The sequence below is a fragment of the Acipenser ruthenus genome, chromosome 7, assembly GCF_902713425.1.
Source record: "Acipenser ruthenus chromosome 7, fAciRut3.2 maternal haplotype, whole genome shotgun sequence".
NCBI lineage: Eukaryota > Metazoa > Chordata > Actinopteri > Acipenseriformes > Acipenseridae > Acipenser > Acipenser ruthenus.
The window spans coordinates 36,181,955-36,204,051 of record NC_081195.1 but is presented as its reverse complement, the minus strand read 5'-3'; the positions used below and the strand labels follow the sequence as shown (position 1 = coordinate 36,204,051).

The window sequence follows — 22,097 nt, the reverse complement described above, 5'->3', positions numbered from 1 at the left end:
AATGTCAGTCAATAAGGGAAGCCACTGTTTGGTGAAATGTGAAATGTCCAAGGATTTGCAAGAGAGATTTATTTAACCATATGTAATGAAAGATGTAAAAAAATAATACAAAATGAAACGTGTTTCTTTAAAAACTACACATTTAATATCTGTGATGCAAAATGAGCAACTGTGATTTGAGGGATTATATTGTTAGCTGCAGCCACTTTAAGGTTTCATTTACAATCCATCCCCAATTGGAGGAGTTTAATTCCCATAGATTTCCCTGTGGTATTAGGGACAGCATTCCCACCTTGTCGTCTTTCATTTTGCACCAATGCAGTTTTACAACTATTAGAAAATCAATCGAGTGTGATGATCACAAAATAGAATCAAGTCTTTCAAAACCTTAGCTACTCATCATAGTCTCCAGTGTATTCTGTTTTTAAATTTCAGATGCCCTCTGCTAGGGTTGGAACAATAATCGATTATCGTGATATTATCGATAATGTTTTTGCATCGATAATTGTATTGCGTTGAAAAATAATTATCGATAATCATTTTATCGTCCGTTACCCACTATGATATGCTTGTGTGTAACAGTAACTCTGCATTGAAGCATTAAGACAGGACTTAACTGTCTGCGTGAGACGCAACACGTGATCTGTGCGCGCTGCGTAGTGGGAAGTTGTAACATGTGACGTAAGATTCACGGAGTAAAGGCAAACGTTTGAGCTAATGGCGATGGCAACTGCAGAAACTACGAAACCTTCCGAAAAGATTTTAGAAAAAAGAAACAGCATCAGTCCTGTGTGGCAGTTTTTTGGAGTGACAGAAAGTGATCCGCAAGGTAATAAGCCCGTCTGTAGGCAGTATGGAAAAGCTGATATTTTTTAATCGCAATTTATAATTTGTTTGTTTGTTTTTTTTTAAACACTTTTTTTAATAAAGTAGCCTATATTTCAAAAGTTTAAAAGCTACCAAAGATTTGGTTATATTTAGGGGTCTACTTAAATCGCGGTAAATTTACGTATTTTTCACGGGTATGTTGCGGAATAAAATTAGGATTTCGAGGTCATTTCGCGGACCTGTTTAAACATTAAATAAACCCAAGTAGACAGTATTTCAGAACACTATAAAGCCTAAAAATAGTGGTACTTGCTTCATTTCTAAAACAGAGTGCTGGCATTTGTTAAAGGCGAGTATGCAGCATCACCTGCAGTTGACTTGCCCATACATTGAGACTGCGCGTTCTGCATCCACTGAATTGCTGGAAGTTAAGGCAAAGCTTTGTCAAGTTATACAGATGTGGAAATCGATTAGAAACAGCCCGAAAACTCGGTTACACAAGGGCATCTGGCATACTTTAATAAAGGCAATGTATGCAGCACGTTCGTTGTCATGTTATTTGTCCCATCCAATCATTTATTTTATTAGTACCGAGTCAAAACAAAGAAGACGTGGCTATTCGGGTCTAAAATTCCAACTGTAATGTAAGCAGCAGGTTGAAGCGAGGTGGCTGTGCTGGATCGTTTTAGTACTGATTTAACTTGCAGACAGGAATACTTCTTGTCTGTGCAGACTTTCCAGTTTGGTTTCTGAAAGCTGTTTATTTTACGTTCTGTTCAGCAGCCTCTGAAGTAGCCGTTTGTTTAATGCGTGATTTTGAAGCTATATAGCAATCGATCGTACTTTCTCCAAATTCACATTAAGATATGGAAAACAATTACCTCAGTCTGCATGTAGTTTCTTTGTGAAATATCTTTAAACGATCATCAGCCGAAATATACTTTGCTTTTTTTGTCGTCCATATCTACTATTTTTCCTCCAATGCTGAAAACTAGATTTTAGCAACCTAAATGAAAACAATGCAGCACCTTTGTCCCGCCCTCTCCTGCACAGTACAGATCACATAAAATCAGTAAAGACGCACTGATAGGCTGAAAACTTTGTCATTTGAATAGTAAACAAGAACGTTAACTGCTTTGGAGAAATTATTTTGTAAATGTTACTTGTGGACATTTTTTTTTTTTTTTGCTTAAGTGCAATGCACACGGGACGACGAAGGAATAAAAATGGGCTATCTACAGAAGGAAGATACATAGTTTGCATCGCTTGTGTTGTGCAGTAGTTCACAAGTTTTCTTTTTTTTTCCTCACCGTACTTGTTTGTATGCATTGGCCCCTAAGAGGTGAATTTTGCGGTGACCCCTCAATTTCACGATTTCCGCGAAATCGCGAATTAGGTAGGTCCCTAGTTATATTATTTGTGCTTTTTTGTAACCAACCATTGTTTCATAACTTTTATTAAAGATGCTGGTTTTATTTCTTCTAAACTCGTAGAGGCAGTTGTCATATATAGCTTTAAATTTGATAAATTCCAAGACATTTTACATGTTATTTTTTCAGCCGATAATCATGATTATCGTGATAATTTACAGCCGATAATCGATAACTGAAAATGTCATTATCGTCCAACCCTACCCTCTGCTTCATTCAGTGGTTGTGATATCCCCAGTGATATTGAAGGAAATGGCAGTGAAAAAGCATAATCATATACTGCCTCGCAAGAAATGTGATTTCTCTTAGTAATCGAGTTTAGTTGCCAGCATTAAAAGAATACAGCGGCTGTGACAGAAGCCTTTTACTTCAATCAATATCAAGCCACGGAAAATACAGAATATAATCATATATAAAAGAGCAATTTGTATTGAGAGTCTTTCTACACATTTGAATTGAAATTAAAATAAACATTATAATGAGAATTAGGAATTTTGCCTTGCACTTGGACAATTGCTGACCCTCCAAAAATGTTGCACCTCCTCTTACAAGGTGCACACTATTGTAGAAGCGAGTAATTAAGAGCTGTATAAAAGCACACACCTTTAGAGACCTGTCATTGGCCTCAGGCTGGCTGCTGTGGTACACTTCCTGATGTGGCGACGCTTGGCTCTAGTTGAGGAGAGGCAGGAAAACCTTCGGAGGAGAAGGGCAAGACGAAGAAGACCCTGCATATTCAAACCCAGGGTCACTTTGTTTGGGAAGCCAGAGGATGCAGTGGTAAAGTGTTATCGTCTCAATGATGCACAGCCAGTGATCATTGTGACCCTCATTATCATGATTGCATCTCAGTATTTGTGGGTGTTGAGTAATTTGCATTGCTTTTAAGCTTACATAGGCTACAGTGCAAATTAATTGCCTTGCCGTTAGGCGATTTTGCAGCCCTAATTGGTTGCACAAAGCCTATCCTTACATAAGCCCTGATGTATGATATATTTTCTTCTCCCTACATAAATAAAATAAACCATACTGCTCCCACTTACCTTCACAGGCAGGTTTGTGTTACATTTGCAGTCAGACAGTATTGAAAGCAGTAGCAGTTCTACCAGTACAAACTCACAGCCTCTCTCAATAAAGGGATAACAATCTAAATTTCAGCTGTGTGTCCTCAGTCTGGGTGCCTAATGTCATGGGCGGGGAGCCCTGTATTATAAGATGTGCTTTGGCCTTTTTAGGTCCTGGATTTTAATAAAATGGTGGCTATTTGACAATCAGATTATCTGTTTTGGAATGCATTTAGTAAGTGGGATATGCACCACACACTAGTACAGGTTTTTTAAATGTCATTTTGTTAGGCTACAGTAGTCTCTCTGGTTATGTCCTTTGTAACAAAGTACGGGGCAAGGTAATGGATGGGATATACATTCAGCCCCGATTTGTACAATTTAACCCTGGATTCTAAGAGAAATGTAGTTCAGTGTCCATGGCCTACTGAACTACACTTCCCAGGTTGAAAGACAGGTTCTAATTGAACAAGTGCCAGATTTGATTAGGCACCTGTTGGCAATTAGCCCAGGTATTTAAACTGGGCTGAAGCAACAAGGCGGGGTTTTTTGACAAGGCTCAGTCCTGCACACAGACCTGGCGTGTTGCTGAGGAAAGTATTGTTTTCGATTGTGATTCTCTTGTAGAAACAATTACATTTGGTTTATGACTCGGTAAACGGCTTAGCCGTCCAAGAACTCAGTTTAGTCTCTAACAAGTTTAGGTAGACCTCCATGAAGGAGGTAGGCATTTGTTTTGTTTGAATTTATTTTGTTTGGAAAAGTCATATGTATGTCAGTGTTTGAACAACCTGTCGAAACAAAGACTGATAATAAACATACGAGCGCCGTCTCGTTCAACCAAACTTGCGTTGTCAAAGGAATCAATTATTTACACTAGAAGACCGTGGTTCGACAGGAAGTCTGACAAAACTTCCCCCCCACTTTGTCACACCTTATTTAGGGAAACCTTTCAGTCCAAGAGCTTCCTAATAAAACTGCTATCTAATTGCCTGTGATATAACAACACCCCCACCTGCCTTTAAAGAAATCTTCGATTGACGTGCTTGAAAATGAAATGCCAAACCATGTGGGAACTCGTGCCAGGCAGTAACCCTGTGACAATTTAATAACGAGACAACCCACTGTGGATTAAATGTGTTCATTAGCAGCCTTTTGACATTATAGGACTGTCTGGGCTGCTTTCGGGAAACCTTAACAAACAAGAATGCAGCTCTCCCTTAGAAAAGTTTAGTCTTTTTGCATGGTGTTCTTGCAGTTTTACCATGTTTTTCCCATGGTTATACTCTGCATTTACCATAGTTTACCCTGGTTTTCTGTGTTTGATAGTATGCTTTACCATACCTTGTTAGTCTTTACAGTGCTTACCTATGCTTTTCCATGCTTTCACCAGTTGCTAAAGTAAAACAATGATGTTCTTTCTTTTTACTACATGATATCTGGTAAAACACAAGGTTAAAGAAATGTCTGCTTGCAGGTCTGGCTTTCTGATTAAAAAGAGCAAGAAGCACCTGCATTGTGTTTGAATGGTTTTTTGTAAACGTGTGTTCCTCTTCCCATTGCCAGCAGTTCTGGTGGTTGTGGAGGTGAATGGGTTCAGAGCTTCAGTAAGAACGACACTCGAGTAGAAAGCATGGAAGGCTGAGGACATTCTGTAAGCAGTCCATAGAACAATGCAAGGCAGAGCTGCAGTGATGAGCTAATTAAACAGGAGGGGGGGGGTGTTACTGTTTAAGCCTTTTCATTTCCCTCCACTGAACTAATGAAAATGAGCAAGTGGTGCACCTACCACAGTTTTGTTTTTTTGCAACTTAAAGGTAGAACAAATAGGCTGTAGAAAATACATTTTCTCACTCCGGCATCATTCCCCTTGGTAAAAGAATAGCAAAGTGTAATAAAGCATGGTAAAGCATAAGAAAGCATTGTAAAGACCAGCAAGGTATAGTAAAGCATATTGAAAAACAAACCATGGTAACCCTTATACAAGTTTCCCATAGTAAAAGCACCCCAAAGTGCAATAAAGCACAGTAATAGCATGGTAAAGCATAGGTTCTACTGTATTTGTTTGACCTGAAATCGATTTTATTGTCAGCAATCTAACCAGGGAGAGAAACTGCACTCGACTTAAAATAAACTGCTGAAACGACAGAAAATAATCTATTATCCAACTGCAAACCATTTTGTAAGCAGCTCTCTGTTTACAGTACAGACACGAAACAGAGAGTGGTCCCGGTGTATTAACTGGGGCCCGGTGAGGGTCATCAATTCAGGCTGCAACAGAACAAACTCAGTGCAATTTAAACATGTTTTTTCTGAAGAATAAACGATATATAAATCATAAGAGCTGTCAGTGTTACATGCTGTCAGATCAGGATGTCACTTCCTTGGGGCAGCAGTGTGGAGTAGTGGTTAGGGCTCTGGACTCTTGACCGGAGGGTTGTGGGTTCATAATTGTATGTAAAAATAATGTGATATCTTGTAACAATTGTAAGTTGCCCTGGATAAGGGCGTCTGCTAAGAAATTATTAATAATAATAATAATAATAATAATAACACTGAGCATAGCAGATGCAGCATGAGGTCTCCATAATACTGTACACAATTAAAGGTGCGGTCTCCAATTCCATACACAACACTTGAAAAATATTAAATATAAACATGCAAAGTTCATGAATGGATTAACCATTCAGCAGAATGAGGCAACAAACAAGCGAACAGACACAAACCTGGTTGCAACGGGGTAGGTCTTGGTTTTACAACAGCAGTTTAAGATTGCACATAGTTACTGGCACACCTGGTGGTCCTTGCTGGAAACACTGGTACTTGAGGTGAAAAGGTTGAAAACCACTGTATTATGCTTTGCTTTTACAATGGTATACCTCAGTAAAATTTTATTTTAATTTATTTTTTATTTTTTATTTTTTTTACCAAAAATACATACCATATTCCACTGCATAGGAAATATCACATTGCCTCGCATTGGAGTGCTCTCAATAAACTGTAAAGAGACTTCCTCCAGGCATAACATGGGAGTTTAGGCTAAAAAAGCTAATTTTGTTCATATTCCGATTCACAGGCCAAGCGGTCTAGTCTGTCACATTCAGGCTGGTCAGAGCGAGATTGCAATTAGGTGTCATTTATTTTTCGTTATGTCTTTCACAGCTGTCAGATTAGAACTGTCAGATTAACAATGTGGTAGGAAGCGTGTGTTTTAAGTGATTATCTTTACTGTATACTGCATACAAATGATATATAGTGTATAGAAATTATGTGGTTCTCCTGAATTAGACATGTCTGCGATCGAGGCTAAGGCCGTACTGAACGGAAATATAACAACGTCCCACAGTCCAGGTCCCGTCCTGTAACATCCTTTTCATCAGCTCACCCAAAACCTCAGCAAAATGTAATTTGTATCGCTAATACATCACAGAAGGCAAGACCCAGGGGGGGTGTTGGATTACTGGGGGAAAGCCAGACCTCCTTGCTGAAGTGGAGGAGTGTGGGAGGGGAGCAGCTTGTTTGTTACTAAAACATACCCCAGAGTATTTAATATTATGAAGGGGGGCGGGGAGAATGAGCAGGTTGTGTGTTCTGTAGGCCTCGAATACCATGTTTGGAGACAACCTGCTCCTCAAACTAGTGACTTGCAAGGATTGTGGTTCTCAAAAATAAGAGGATTTACACATTTAGGACAGGAACTGCCAAGGTAAAGATATTGGCAAGTCGCAGCCAGCTATGAGGCACCTGAGGCACGTGGTTAAAACCATACTAATACAGCACACCCTCGCTATAACGAACCTGTTGGGGTCCAAGTCTTTTGTTGGTTATATCGTTATACCAAGTCTTTTGTTTCTTATAGCAAAAGGACACTCAAAATGAACGATAAACTGTACGTTAATGAGATGAGATTGTGAATATAAGTAGAATTACATGTACCTGTTCTCATGTATGCAGTATTCTGCCTTTGCTTGATCCTATTCATTAAAGAATTAAAACGCAGAATACAAAGAAAAAATCCCGAATTGAAGCTGAACTTTTATTCAAAATCAACCTGACACCAATCGTTTCAAAGTGCACCAAATCTTAATCCAGCATGCAAGAATCCCAGACTGAGTTTTTATTCCAAATCAACCCGACATGAAAAGTTCATCAGATCCTCAAGTTTCTTTTTTTGTTTTGTTTTTTTTTTTAAATCAGTTTTGCTTTGCCGCATGGTTGCTAACCAAGCCAAAAAACAGAGTGCTTTTTGACAACCTATATTCACGACAGAGACGTGCCTGCGCTACTCCATTTCAAACGATCAATATAGTTTCCAGCTTTGTTGCAACATAAAATGATTTTCGTTTCAGAGGCAGTTACACAGAGCGCGCTTTTTTAAAACAAAAGAGTTGACTGCGGAGGTGGCGTCCCGTGCGTACAGACCGGGATGTTCACTGTGTGTTATATGATCTTTTTTAGTTTTTTTTTATTTGGGGTCCAGGGGCCAGGTTCGTTATAGCCGAAGGTTCGTTATCGCGAGGGTGTACTGTAATTATTTATTTAGACCCTTTTACACGTTGCTTTGCCGCAAAATTAATTGCTGAATTTTAAGTAGTGCTCTTATAATGCAAACACATAATGAATCATCACAATCATTATTAATTTTATGTGACGAGTTTAACGAAGGTGAAGTCTTTGTTTTAGGAAACAGTGTTGTAGGTACAAACTCCAAGCAGCGAGGGTAAAGCGATCATCACTGTGTTTTTAAGAATGTAGGAAAATAGTTGAGCTTATTTTGTCATCATTTTTCCGTGATTAAATTAAGAAACTGAGATGGGTTAATGACCCTAAATTCAACAACAAAGGCAGACAGAGCGCTCAGAAATAAAACCCGAAAACCAGAAACCATAAATATCCGTTCTGGTTTATTTTAGAAGCATTCGACTTTTGCATTTGAAGTATCTGGGTTACTTAGGTTTATTTCAGACAATGCATGATTGACTGTGGTAGTTGAGGAGGGTTCTGTCGAGTTCATAATGAGCAATGAGCCTCGCAGCTGGCCAATCACATTAATAGAAGTGAAATGCATATTCATGAGTATGTCAGAACGCAGCCAAACAGCCCATTAAATCGACTGAAGCTTGAGCTTCAACCCTCATTGGTTGTGATGTGCTTACAACTCACTCAGCTAAACTCTCTGTATTGTCAACCCGCTTAACCTCATTTTATTGCTGAATGTGATTTTATAATTAATATCAGACAAAACTTTATGTGTGCCACCACTCTTGTCTTCTCGGTAGTTGGATAATGACGTCACTGTTAGAATTCAAGTTTAATAATAATCTTTATTTTTATTTTTTAATTGATTAGGATTTAAAACTAAGCATAGTGTCTGCAACTAATATTCTGGCATTGCTACATTTCTTATTTTCTTTTACACTGAAGTAGAATTTGGCAAAGAAAAAGCTTTATTTGCCCTGTATTGCACCAGACTTTACCTTGAAACGGAATGTCTACGGATGTCGATTTTTATCTCCTACAAGACCCCTAACTTTACTAAATATTGTTATATCACTGAATAGCTAACTCATCTTATAGTAAAACCAAATATTTGAATGAGAATCTCAGTAGTGCACTAGTCCTCGCAGTGTTTATCCATTTGTAGGGTGACGCAGAATTTGTGCTATGGTGACTGCCAACCCATGACATGAAAAAGGAAAACCAAATATCCCAGAAGAAGGAACGATTAACAGTTCAGCAATACAGTGATATTTTGTAAACAAGTAGGGTTATTGGGCAATACATGTCCCACCGCTAGCCGCTCTGTATTCTTAGAAAATGGACAACATTTCAGAGAAGGAGTGTACTTTTGAGGTGGACTTAACTGAAAACACAAAAGTGACTCACTGACCACAGTCTGCTGCTTGCACCAAATATAAAACAGAGCATGACTTTTTGTCACTTGCCTGTGCAATGAAAATGCCTTGGCATTTTCAGGAGATTTACAAGCTCATAGAAGATCTCTAGTGCTTCATAACATTGCTTCTTAATTGTATTATAAGTCATGTCCCCATTGGAGCCTATTAGCAGCAACTACACAATAATTTCCCTGAGTGTAAATCTCGCACTCGGAATATGTTTAAATAACAACATATTCTGTTAATATCATGTTTTGGTCTGTTTTTTATTTGAATTTAATGGCTTCTAATATGTTTGGCTGCCTCTATTCAAGTTGAGAGTACTTTCTCTTGCAGTCATTGCTGGGCCTGACACAGCAATGACTGAGTGAGAAGTACACTCTCAACCTGCATAGTGGTAGCCACCGAACACTTGGAAACATGCATTACAGTGAGGATTATGGGACTTCTGACAGCACATTGGAGGTGAAGTATCTCAGCCGGTTTCAGATCAGATGGACAAGGCCAGGGCTGCTGTGTTACGCATTAGACCACAGTGGATTGTGTAGTGCAGCGATTTATGAAACATTGTTCCCCTATTGAGTAGAGAGAGTCAGTATAAATAACGCACAGATATAATGCTTTGTCTCTTTCGTCTTCTCTTCAGGGCCAAGTACTTTCGAGGGAAGAAACTGAACGGGGAATATGAGATAAGAGTGGAACAGGTAAGTGTCCTGGTACCCAGTGACAGTTAGCCCATTCCCATCTGTGCAAGTTTAGTGTCTAATATGTGCTCAGGTCAGTCTCCTGCAGTTAGTGGACACGTTTACAATTAAGGAACCCAAAAAAATGTGGGTTCCTTAAGATTACTTTATACTTCAATTACTCGACCGACGCTCAGTGTAATCTCTAGTCGTACATATGACTGGGGGATCAAAGGGAGACGTGGATTTTTCTCAGCTGTAGCTGAACACGTGACACAACAGCATCCCCTCCAACCATACCGATGTGTCCAGTACAGTACTGGCTGTCTCCCTGTGGTACTGGATCCTCACAGTGATAGTGTGAACCCAATGCTGAAATCCACTCTGTTCCGAGTAGGCTTACAGTGACCGTGCTTTGTTGTGATATAAACTCGTCAAAAACGTTTTCAAACAAACTTCATGCTCCTCTATGAAATCTCACTACAATTTGAAACAAACACATAGTTCTGTCAAAAAAAAAAAATACTAAATCGCAATCAAGGTAAATACAGCTATTACTTCGATAAACTAAACCCCCTCCGTAAAATAAACACTGATCGATTCTGAGAAATATAATAATGCATTCCAGCTTGTAGCTGTCATTTTTTGATGTGTCGTTTTTATAGTTTAAAAACCAAATCAACTAGCGGTACCTTAAATTTGCTCTAACATGGTTTTTCTATTAACCTATACCAGTCTTTGTATCTAACATACATCTGATAATGATTGATATATTTTTCATCCATGACAAACCTGCATTGCAGGCGTGGAAGGTAGTAAGATGGAGAAGATATTTTTGTATTTCTTTGCCTTTGTGCTATGCTATGCTGCATGTTAAAGTACAGGTAGTGGACAAAAAAATTGAAACACCAATGTAAAGTCACTTAATAGGGCGTTGGGCCACTATGGTATCCCACTCTGTGGAGTTCTCGGCGTTGCTCACCTGTTTTGCCTTGCACTTCGAATTAATGCACGGATATCACGATCCTGGAGTATGCGCTTCCGCCCACTGTTGCCCTTTGCTGATGATGTCTTTCCCTCGGAGTTCCATGCCGACATCACCTTAGACACCGTTGCTCGTGAAACATCAGCAAGTTCAGCTGTCTTGGTCCCTGAAGCTCCTGCCAAACGCGCCCCAACAATCACCCCTCTTTCAAAGTCACTGAGGTCTCCTCTTGCAGCCATGCTGGACATAATTATAGGCAACCAGGCCTGTCCTGCATTTTTATACATGACCCTAAGCATGCTGGGATGTTATTTGCTTAATTAACGCATGAGCCACAATTGTGTGGAAGCCCTTGCTTTCAATATACTTGGTGTCCCTCATTTACCCAGGTGTTTACATTTTTTTGTCCACTACCTGTAGTTTCATTGCACCATGTTTTTCCTATTGTTTTTTTCATAAACGTAGTGCTCTACTATCGAAATTAGTCTCTTAAATGATCAGGCCCATGCTAAATCTGCTTGACACGTTAGTAAATTAACTGTGTTCTCTCTCTGGACGCTGTCTGGAATACAGAGGTAGAATAGACTGGTTAGAGGCAGCTGCTTTTTATTAAATCATAGCTTGTTTAGGTCTTGCATAAAATAAACAGGGGTGTGCTTACTAGTGGTGTAGCGATTCATAGTGTATCGATAGAGGTACTGTAAGTATCGTTTGTATCCTGGCACTAGACCAAAAGCACAACGATCACGAATGGTCTTGAATGAAGAATCAGTGTGTTTTATAGTTGGTCTGAATGCATACTCTCTCTATCTCCGTCGTTAAATTATTATGCATCATACAAGCAGCCCGTCATGGCCCCCCTGTGCATCGCGATACATATTGTATTGTGACACTAGGGTATTGTTATACCCCTTACCCTTACTGTACTGCAAGTTTTCCCACTTTGTATGGAGGCTGTGGGCTGGTGCTATAGACTCTGTTGGATGACTTAGTGATTCCTTGTGACGGGGTGCCCGCTTCCCCCTATATATTTGTATTATGATTTACTGTTATTGATTGTATTTTGTATATTCTTCTGTTTTGAAAAATGGCTGTGTATTGGTTCAAATGCAGTTGTAATAGTGTTTGGCTAGGATGGGGTTAATTCCCATCCAGGGATGATTGTTCAGGTGCAGGTGGTCAAGAGTTTATTGATTGTTAATTGTGCAATTAACTCCTAACCACCTGCTATATAAGCCCAGCTCCAGGCTCATTGTTTGGTTGGAGTTAGGAGAAGGAACAGATACAGAGTTTGGAGAGTTTGGAGAGTTTGGAGAGTTTGGAGAGTTTGGAGAGTTTGGGGAGTTTGGGACTGCTACCTTTGTTTGGTTAAGGTATTCGTTCTGTTTATTTCCGGTATTGTAGCTTTCTTGTGTTTGGCCCTTGTGCCCTTTTATTTGTGTTTTGAAAAGTTTATTTTGTTTAATAAAAAAACTGCGCAGCCACGCAGTGTTTTGCCCTGCATTCTGCCTTTGGTGTACTGCTTTCCTGGAACCTGACGTCGCACACATCACCACATCAGCCATCCTGCCACATTCCTGCATTATAAAAGCAGAGAGTCCTTGCTTTAGAAATTACAAACCTGTTATTTCCAGAGCTTTGATAGCTTTCTCTATAATCAACACTTTAATTGAATTACCAGATATGTTTTTTTTTGGTTCTCCAAAATTAAAATACTGGGAAGACTCTTTTCTGATGTTAAAGCAAATAAACCATTGCCGACTTTGTATTAGAACTGAGCTCTAGGCCTCTAAAGTATAACATAGGATGAAACAATTACGGTCAGTATTTGTGCAGTTTTCCTGTGGTTATACTATGCATTTACCATAGTTTACTGTGGTTTGCCATGTTTATTAATATGCTTTACCATACCTCACTATTATTTATGCTTTACCATGTTTTCACTGAGATTTATTACACTTTGCTATGCTTTTACTATAGTTAACTTGTATGAGGGGTTAGTTGGCTTTTTGATTAATTTACCCTGTACATGAAATATACAAGGATGCAATGCAAGACTGAAAACTACTGCGAGGCCCTGGCTTTGCCTGCTGTAAAAACACTATGATTCTGATTATGAACCTCTCTAGTCTGCAAAACCCTAAATAACGTCTAGAGCATGTTAAAAATGAAATCCAAATGCTTTGTTGGACCCGGTAGGGATCCAGTTAATAGATTTCAGATGCACTGTGAATATACTCTCTGAAGGGGTAGGTGTGGGTCATCTCATTCTGCATAAAGAACAGATGCTGTTTGCTCTTTTTAAATACACGGTAGCAATGTGTTTCTTTTGAAGTTTTTTTTTTTTTTCTTCTTCTTAATACCTTAAGGGAAGGAATTTCCTGAGCTCTAAAGAAAACGGTCTGCTTCCTTTAGGTCTAAGTTATTCTCTTTCAGAATTCCTGCGGTGAAATAAAACCATACTTCCAAAAGGAGCCTGACCCACCTTCATCACACAGGAAATTTGTTTGGGTGGACCGTCTTGATCCAGAATGATTATTTATTTTTTATTTTTTTTAAGAAAAGCATTAATTTAGTTTTACAGAAGTTTTTCGTTGGTGGGTTTGCTACATTATTCCAGTCCTTCTATACACTGTCAGAAGTTTGTTGTACAGTACATTTAAAAGGTAATTTAGAGTACTTGCTTCAATGGCTGGTTTCACAGACCCCGATTAGCACCAGTCTTGAATTACTTAATGCTACTTGATGTAGGGCAGCAGTGTGGAGTAGTGGTTAGGGCTCTGGGCTCTTGACCGGAGGGTCGTGGGTTCAGTCCCAGGTGGGGGACACTGCTGCTGTACCCTTGAGCAAGGTACTTTACCTAGAATGCTTCAGTAAAAACCGAACTGTATAAATGGGTAATGGTATGTAAAAATAATGTGTAAAAAATAATGTAATTGTATGTAAAAATTATGTGATATCTTGTAACAATTCTAAGTCGCCCCGGATAAGGGCATCAGCTAAGAAATAAATAATAATAATGATGTAAAATAGTCCCAGATTTGTTCTCATCAGCTCTGTTGAACCAGACGCAAATGCTTTTTTAAACCAGTGGGATTAAAATGTATATAATTATAAAGGGAGCGGGTAGTTAGATCTTTAAAATTGTAGAGTTTGATATCCTCCTTTTATATGTCCCTTACCAGGGGTGGAAATAAGACTCCCATTGCATAGCAGTTTGATCCATTCCTGTTTAATAAGACACACCTGAGCTTGTTACCTGTACACTGTGGCTAATCAAGCTCGGAGTAAAACCTGGAATGGGTGAAACTGCTATGCAGTAGGAGTCTTATTTCCATCCCTGCCCTTACTATTTTTGGCGTTTGCAGTCGGTTCTGAGTGGTTCTGGGTTTAGCTGCTCCAGCACCCTCCCATTCTTCCATCTCAGAGATGACACTAGGACAGCTGTCTAATGCTTGTCTGAGCCCTTCACAGCTCTGTGTTTATCACAGCAGCGTTGCTGTATTCCCCTCATAGCTGACTCCAGTGAAACAGTCCACCCAGCGGGACAAGCAAACCTTGAGTTTCCTCTTGCAAATTACACCTAGCCTCAAAGCACCTTTTAAATTTAGAAAAATCAATTATATAGCAGATGGTCAATAACTAAAAGTGGCACTAAAGCCTTGATTTACTGCCTTTTAATCGTTCAGGAATGCGCAGCGCAGGTGTGCCAGAGTAATTCTGAAATCGGGTAAGAGATTGAATTGCTTTGACAGGAGCGACGGTAACCTAAATAGCGTCTTAAAGAAAGAGACGTCTTGCCTGTTTCCTTGGAGATGTGCTTAAAGAAAGAGACGTCTTGCCTGTTTCCTTGGAGATGTGCTTAAAGAAAGAGACGTCTTGCCTGTTTCCTTGGAGATGTGCTTGAATGGCAGAACATGTTCAATTCTGCCCTTACAGCAGTTATTATTAAATTTGAAATTAGCTATAAGAGACTTTCCAGAATTTACTTTGACACTCTCTTTTACAGTGGCACAGCCAATTTTCAAGTAAAACTGTTTTGGTTTTCTTAGTTTATTTTAAAACCTTTTCATTAGGCTTGCGTTTGTGTCACAAATCGTTCACAAGCTTACAGACCACATGTGTACCTTCATCAGGTGAAAACATTAAGGGCTAGATCCTGTAGTACTAATCTTGCACTCCCTTACCCAAGGTAACATTAGATAGTGCAGGATTAGAGCTAATCAGGGCCTGTGAAACCAGCCTTTAATGTTTACTTTGCATACCGTTCTGTACGGTAAACTGTATGACTTGTGTGAAAAAAGAAAAGCAGCAGTTCTTTCTTGGGTGAAAAGGGTGATACTTTGTAAAATGCTGTTTTAAGTCAAGACACTACATTGAATCATGTAAGAAGTGCAGTTGTGCATGGTTATTTGTCATGCGCTGTGAAAGTAGCGCATCTTTTTCACAGCAGTGACGCATGATAACCCGAGCCATTGCAGGCTATATCTTGAGAACTGTGCCTCTTAAATAAAGGCCATTGTCTTTTTAAGCCATCCCAGACTGTCATGATAAATATGTTGCTGTGGCTGAGCTGTTTGTGGGCACATATGGCAGCAGAGTCACAGCAGACCCACACTAAGCAAGTCAGTGAATCGCTTTAACCCACGGAGCTGCTAATTAATGGAGACGAAGATGACATTTTCTTTAGACTGAAACATTTATAACAGCCATTACCAAGAGATTAGACAGATGTTACTGTGCCGTTCCTTCCATTTATCTTCTTAATGTGGCAGCAATGCAGAGCAACGAGCAAGAGAGCCGAAGCTTGGTGCAGCACTGTCGCTGTGCTATGAAGAGTGTTCTCAGGCCTTACCAAGAACATTACACATCATGTACTTCTTGATTTACACTGGCGCTGCTCCAATAATTAACGAAGAGTCAAAAAACTCAGCGGATACCCAAAATCCTGCACTTATGTTTCAGAGGACAATGTAATACTTGTGTTGGCCAGGGCGGTGGGGGCACTCTAAAGAACAAAAAGGTTCCAGCCTCTGACCAACATTGGAAACAAGGGAACAAGAAGCTCAAATGTGGGCATCCTGTTAGGAGACAGGTAGGTGAGTTGATTGTTTAATTGATGTGCAAGTAAACCGGCCACATGATATGAAAGCCCCTGGCTCGGGCAGCCATGTGCTTAGTGTTTGCACTCAAGCAGGAGAGGGTGTGTCTGCTAGGAGCTGATACCAAGCTCCTGTTATTCTTGCCTGTAACAGAAAGATGTTTCTTTGTCAATGCTCCAGTGGGACTAGGCTTTTGTTTTCTCCTTTTACTTATGTACTTTTGTTTTCTTTATTCTTCAAATAAAAATGCTCACCAGAGCTTTAATTACATATAGTTGTGTTGTGGTCACTGACCACTCGGCCCGCATCTCTGCAGTTGTACACGTGGCGTGCATTACATTGTATACATTACGGTAGCGTGTGAGAGAATGCAGGCCCCCCTTAACCCATAAAAAGAGGGGGTAGCCGGTTCCCATCACAGAATGACTTCCACCCTGGCCTCTGCACAGATCCCTTCTCCACATGCCACACTCTCTCGCCCTCAGCTTTGACTGCCTTATAAGGTGTCGGTTTGAGCTACTAGCTGTTTGAATAACAAAGCAAAGCTGTGCTCCAGAACTGGTATCTCAGCTCTCAGTGCAGAGACAGCAGTGAGTGACAGACATGCTCACTGGGGCCCATCCCTCCAAAGCTAATGTCCCTCTTGAGCTGAACACCCCAGAGAGCCAGAGAGTGAAGATATCACTGCAGCTCCAGCGGGTGGGCATGCCTTCCCCACAGTACTCCTTGAGGTTACCCTGTGCTGCTTTTATGGGGTAATGTTACGCAATGATAGAAATATGATACATACAGTATATAGATATGTGTGTGTGTGTGTGTTTTCATCCAGGCTACTTCCCAAGTGAACACCACAGCACTGCCAGGCCCTTATACAAGTTTTCATGGTAGATGTGCATGAGCAGTTTACACCCTATCCCTTCTGTGCAAAACAAACCCCATAGATACATGTTTTTAAATGAACAGCATTTCATCGTTCTTCCTCCATTCATTACACAGTATAGTGGCTGGGTCTAGATCCTCTGTTAACAGGATAATAGAAGTTAAAAACCACATTTCATGTGTCACCTGTTACAACGCAAGCCTTCATTTACAGTATGCTACCCTTTTTGATTGAATAGTTATCATTTTTAGATTGTATTTCAAAATTGATAGGCCAACTATGGATCACAGCCCATAAATGCCTCTAATAACTCTAACTGATAAGACATCACAGAGAGTTCTGAACGTGTCTGATTTTCCCATTGAGAACAATAAACCGTGTTTTTGCTGTGCTTGCTTGCTCTCTAAGGGACATGTATTTAAAGTAGTGATCCATGAAAGCTGCTGGGAGGTTTGGGATTGTGGGAAGAGACTGACTGGAAACAGCAAGTCTCAGAGAATAACACCTGCCAAAGAGTTATTTTTAGAGGGGAGGGTAATACAGTGGAAAAAACGAGGTATCTTTTAGTTATTTTTAGTTGTGCTTTCCTCATTTTGCAGCTTCTATTTCAACAAATATTTCCAGAGAAAAACTCAAATATTTATTGCACTGGATTGGGAGACAGCACCAGTGAACAACTGAGCTTTTAGACAGAGGATCAAGCCAAGTGCCAGGAACAACGCGGGCAGTGACGGAATGGGTCTTGGGTCTGTGAGGAATCTGCCACGCCGTCGCAACAGTTTATTTTATGCTTATAGAAGGTTTACTTTGAAGCAGACAGCGGTCAAGCTCTAAAGGAAGCACCTGCCAGCTATATTAAGGCAAAAAGGTGCGGTTACACTTCCTGCAGTTTGAATAAACCCACCTCCAAACGATGACCTGATGGGTGACACTGCAGACCCATAAATGAGGACATTTATAAGCATGCCTCAGCTGGATGTAAGTAATTTAGATTTCCATATTATTCTGGAAGGGGTATGAAATATCACATCTGTCTTAACTTACATATTCTTGTTTCGATTCACATTTTAATAATACAGTGGCCTATGTTTGTTAATACAGTACTCGAGAGGCAGGGGAGTATTAAACAAATCCTAAGCAGAAATCATCTTAAGGACAGACGGTAAACTGTGGCACCGCATGATAACTGTGGCACACTGTGCCGTGCCTCGAGATACCATCGATTTGCCAAGGTGCGGTAGAAGTTTTCCATGGAACCCAATGTATATCATTTTCTGTTTCAGTCAGACGTTTAAAGCACCCTTGTGACCTCAGTAGATCTCTTGGAATGATGCCTTACCTCTAAGTTCAGCTGGTACACCAGAGTGTAACCATTAACCTGTCCCCCTGCAACACTCTGTCCTTAGTGGATGTAAGAATATACAATTACATACAAAGTGGATCTTAAGAAGAATAATACTACATTAGTTAAGGCAACTGGGATGTTTTACAGCCATACCAAATTGCCTTTTACCCAGCCAAAGGTGCTAAAATGAGGGTGTCACTGAGACCAAATAGGATGTGCTCTATTCTAGCAAAAATTGCTACTGTGCAACATTGATATGTCTCCCCGCCTCCCATTTCAGTCTCTGCTCAAAACTGCTGATTCTCCCTCAAAAAAAGTTATTCTGCATGTCATCAGTCTCTAAATCCGAACTTGAGTATTGACCTAAAAAAAAACTGGGGACTCATTTTTCACATATAGCTTTCAAACCTGATCTAGTCTGGGCTCACCAAACACCTGCGCAGTTACAGGCCGAAAATGTTCAGTCCTGACCTGATTCCAGGTGACCTCCAGGTGCTGGCGGTGGGATAAGAGCGTCTTTCATTGAATCAGACCCTTATTTGGAAGCTGCAGAACAAGGAGGTTCCAAGACAGAGTGCTCACAGAATACCAAGGTCTGTATCTGGCTGGGGGGATGGCGGGGGGTGTACCAGACAAGTATTGCTCTGTATGTGATTTAATCTGGCAGGGAATGGAATCCCTTGGTGCTTCCTGATCCCTTGCATCTATTGAGATGCAAAGTTGTGGGACTGTTCCTTTTATAAATATTATTTAGGAAAGGTTCGGTGTTTAGTTGAAACCTGAATACACAGCAGCCCGAGCATAGCAGGTTTCCGGTGCTTGAATTATTAAAATGTTACTAATATTTAACAACTTTCTGCAATGCCCTCAGGATAAAAGCTAGATTGTTTTTTGAATGCACATAACTGAAATAAATCTTCACAGTAGTTGTGAAGTACATCCCCATGCTCGTATTGGTCTGCAGTACTAACCCTTCGTGGGAAATACTGGCCAACCACTTTCATGTTTTTGTTTAGTTTCATGAAAGATTGCTCTCTATGTATAGTTTAGCATGAAGCTTTAACAAACTTAGAGCAATGTTTCAACAGTAAGTTTTGATAATAACAAGGCATACTGGTTTTATGATATAAATCTTTAATTACTTCACAGTAAAGTAAAAGTAAGAACAACACAACACTATTGAAAAAAAACGCCAAAACCACCTTTAACTGCCCATTTCGTGCAATAAACAGCTGTATAAACAAAACCGGCCGGAACACTGGGTTCTGAAGCTGCACAGAGTATGAAAATGATACACATAATACAACTAAGTGAGAACAACATAACACTGCTGAAAAAAAACACCGAACCCACCTTTAACTGCCTATTCTGGGTAATAAAACTGTATTTATTTTTGTTAATATGATCTTCACTATATATATATATTTTTTGCACAACTTTTTGGTTCTTCTTACAACTTTTTGGTTCTTCTTGGTTTTAAAGGTCTCAAGGACAGAGCACAAGGATATTAAGTGATTTGCTCTGGGTCACACACAGTGTGAGTTTGGATTTGAACTGGGAACCACCTGGTATGAAGCTTTTGTCTTTAACCACTGTGCCACCTTACCCAAGCTTCAACAAATACCTAGCTAATTCACCTTTTTAACTCTCAACTCTCGCTTTTTTCTTATGTCATTCTTAGCCGAGTCCATGACAATTCGTCCAATAATTACACTGTAGCCTATAATATTCTGTGCACAGAGGGAGCACATTTAATAATGTAACAGGAGGTGGGAGGAGGAGGCGTTTTGGGCAGGGGTGTGTTGGGGGCTATTGTTGGTTGTTCGGGTGTGGAAGGGAGGGAGCAGTTACTGAATGGCTGGATATTGTGAGCATGGGTGTGGAGTGTGATTGTGGGGTTATCTGGGGGGCTTTGTAGCGGCCGCCGCTGTTTACAAATAACTTTGTTCATTAGCTGCCTTTGTCTTTTATTTGCTCCCAGTTCCCGCTCCCTTTTTCTTATTAATTTAATAAACACTGGCTTGAGACATGTTGTAAAACAAAATCTGACATGCTCCGCCTCATTTGTACCCACAAGGGTTGTATGTTACATTACAGGCTAATGAAACCCCAATCTCTTCATGCCCAACAGATACCACGTTAAAAATGTGATACAGTTTAACAATCCGACCTACATCTCACTCGTTTTACATTGCAGTCTCAATCACACATTCGCTACTGTTGATTCTGCATCTCACTCTAAAAACAGTCTCATCAACAACACTAGCTTGTTAAAGTGAACAATCAAACAATTTATATGTGGTCACACAGTCAACATCTTAAAAGTACACACACATTTTTCTTATATTATGACTCTTAAAATATGTACATCTAGTAATAGGGACAATTACTATTACTACTCAGCAGTTTACAGAAGTCATGACATTTTGGAGAAATGAGTACAGAGAGTTATCAGCATACCACATGAGCTATTAAACTGATTATTAGAAAGTAAAAATACAGAATCTTACACATGGTTTCAAACCGCACCAGATAAACGGTTCCACATCAAAGACATAGAACCGTTTTTGCTCAATTTTGTTTTCCTGAGAGTACAACACATTGTTGAAATTTGCTTCTAGTGCTTAATCAGTAAAAACAAGATTTGGTCAATAACATGATATTCTCTGTCGTCACTGAATTTGTAGTCAAATGTAGTGTTTCAATCCAGTACAATAGTGATCAGTGCCTCTGCAGGTGTTTCTATCAAGGCTGAAAAGCGTAGCGTGTAAAGTCTACTAGACAGTAAAAATCAAAGAACATCCCCTCGGCTGAATACCCATTCTTGAATTTGAAGTCGTTCAATTCATATTAACCCATTGCATGCAGGGAATGGGCAATTAAAGGTCGGTTAACACTTCGGACAGTTTTTGTAAGTATGTTACTCACTGTATTATGTGTCAGCTGTGTCTTTTTTTTCGTCCCCTGTGCAGCTTCTGGGCAGCTTTATTAATCAAGCTCTCTGTGCCTCAGGGTCCCATAGAGCAGCGCACCCCTCTGTCTGTGGTCAAACCAGAGCTAGAATCTGAGATACAAACACTGAGCAACTGAGGCAAACAAAACACATGCTGGGCATTGCATTTCATACAGCCCTGCTGTGCATGTAGGATTGTGCGTTGGGGCTGTGGTTAGGGAGAGCTGGCCACAGCCTCTTGCATCACTACTCTCCAGTTCGTTCTGAGCGGTCAAGGATGTGAAGACACAGGTGTTTGTTTTATGCTGCGTTTACACTGCCACCTCGGACCTGAGCCGACTCAGGTCATTTTTCACAAAGTGTTTACACTGCGGTTGTGCCCTGAGCCGGCTTAGTTGGCCGTTTTTAGGACAGCTGAGAGTTGGCCGCGTGTGCTTACACTGCAGAAAAACGGCCAGTGTAAACGCACCATTATTGGCTCATTTCTGTAGAGAAACAAAGCTAAAGGAATGATCTGGCCTTGAAACGAGACCAGAAGCAGAGCAACCTAATCTAGTTCACCTGGTACATTTTGTATGTTTGGTTGCTGTGGCTCCAAGCAGGCATTTCCCTGTGTGCAGTACAGCGGGACGTTAGGCATATCAGGGTTGTATTTGCAGTAAACTGGGAATAAATATGGGACTAGAGATTTTTTATTTTTTTTTTAGTCATTGCCAATTAGTTTTTATTATTTTCTCCCCAATTTGAAATGCCCAATTATTATTATTTTTTTTTTAGGCTCAGCTCACCGCTACCACCCCTGCGCTGACTCGGGAGGGGTGAAGATGAACACACGCTGTCCTCCGAAGCGTGTGCCGTCAGCCGCCCGCTTCTTTACACACTGCGAACTCACCGTGCAGCCGTCTCAGCGCTACAGCGTCGGAGGACAAC

At 40.2% G+C, this 22,097-nt stretch overlaps 1 protein-coding gene across 3 annotated transcripts in view; it reads left to right on the top strand.

Annotated features, from left to right (window-relative positions):
* Window positions 1–22,097, top strand: part of LOC117415536 (synapsin-3-like) — a 203,774-nt gene that overhangs the window by 35,693 nt on the left and 145,984 nt on the right. For all 3 annotated transcript variants that reach the window (XM_034026029.3, XM_034026030.3, XM_059026849.1), the window contains exon 3: window positions 9,866–9,923. In XM_034026029.3, the coding sequence (XP_033881920.1) occupies window positions 9,866–9,923 (58 nt within the window). The remainder of the gene's footprint in view (window positions 1–9,865; window positions 9,924–22,097) is intronic.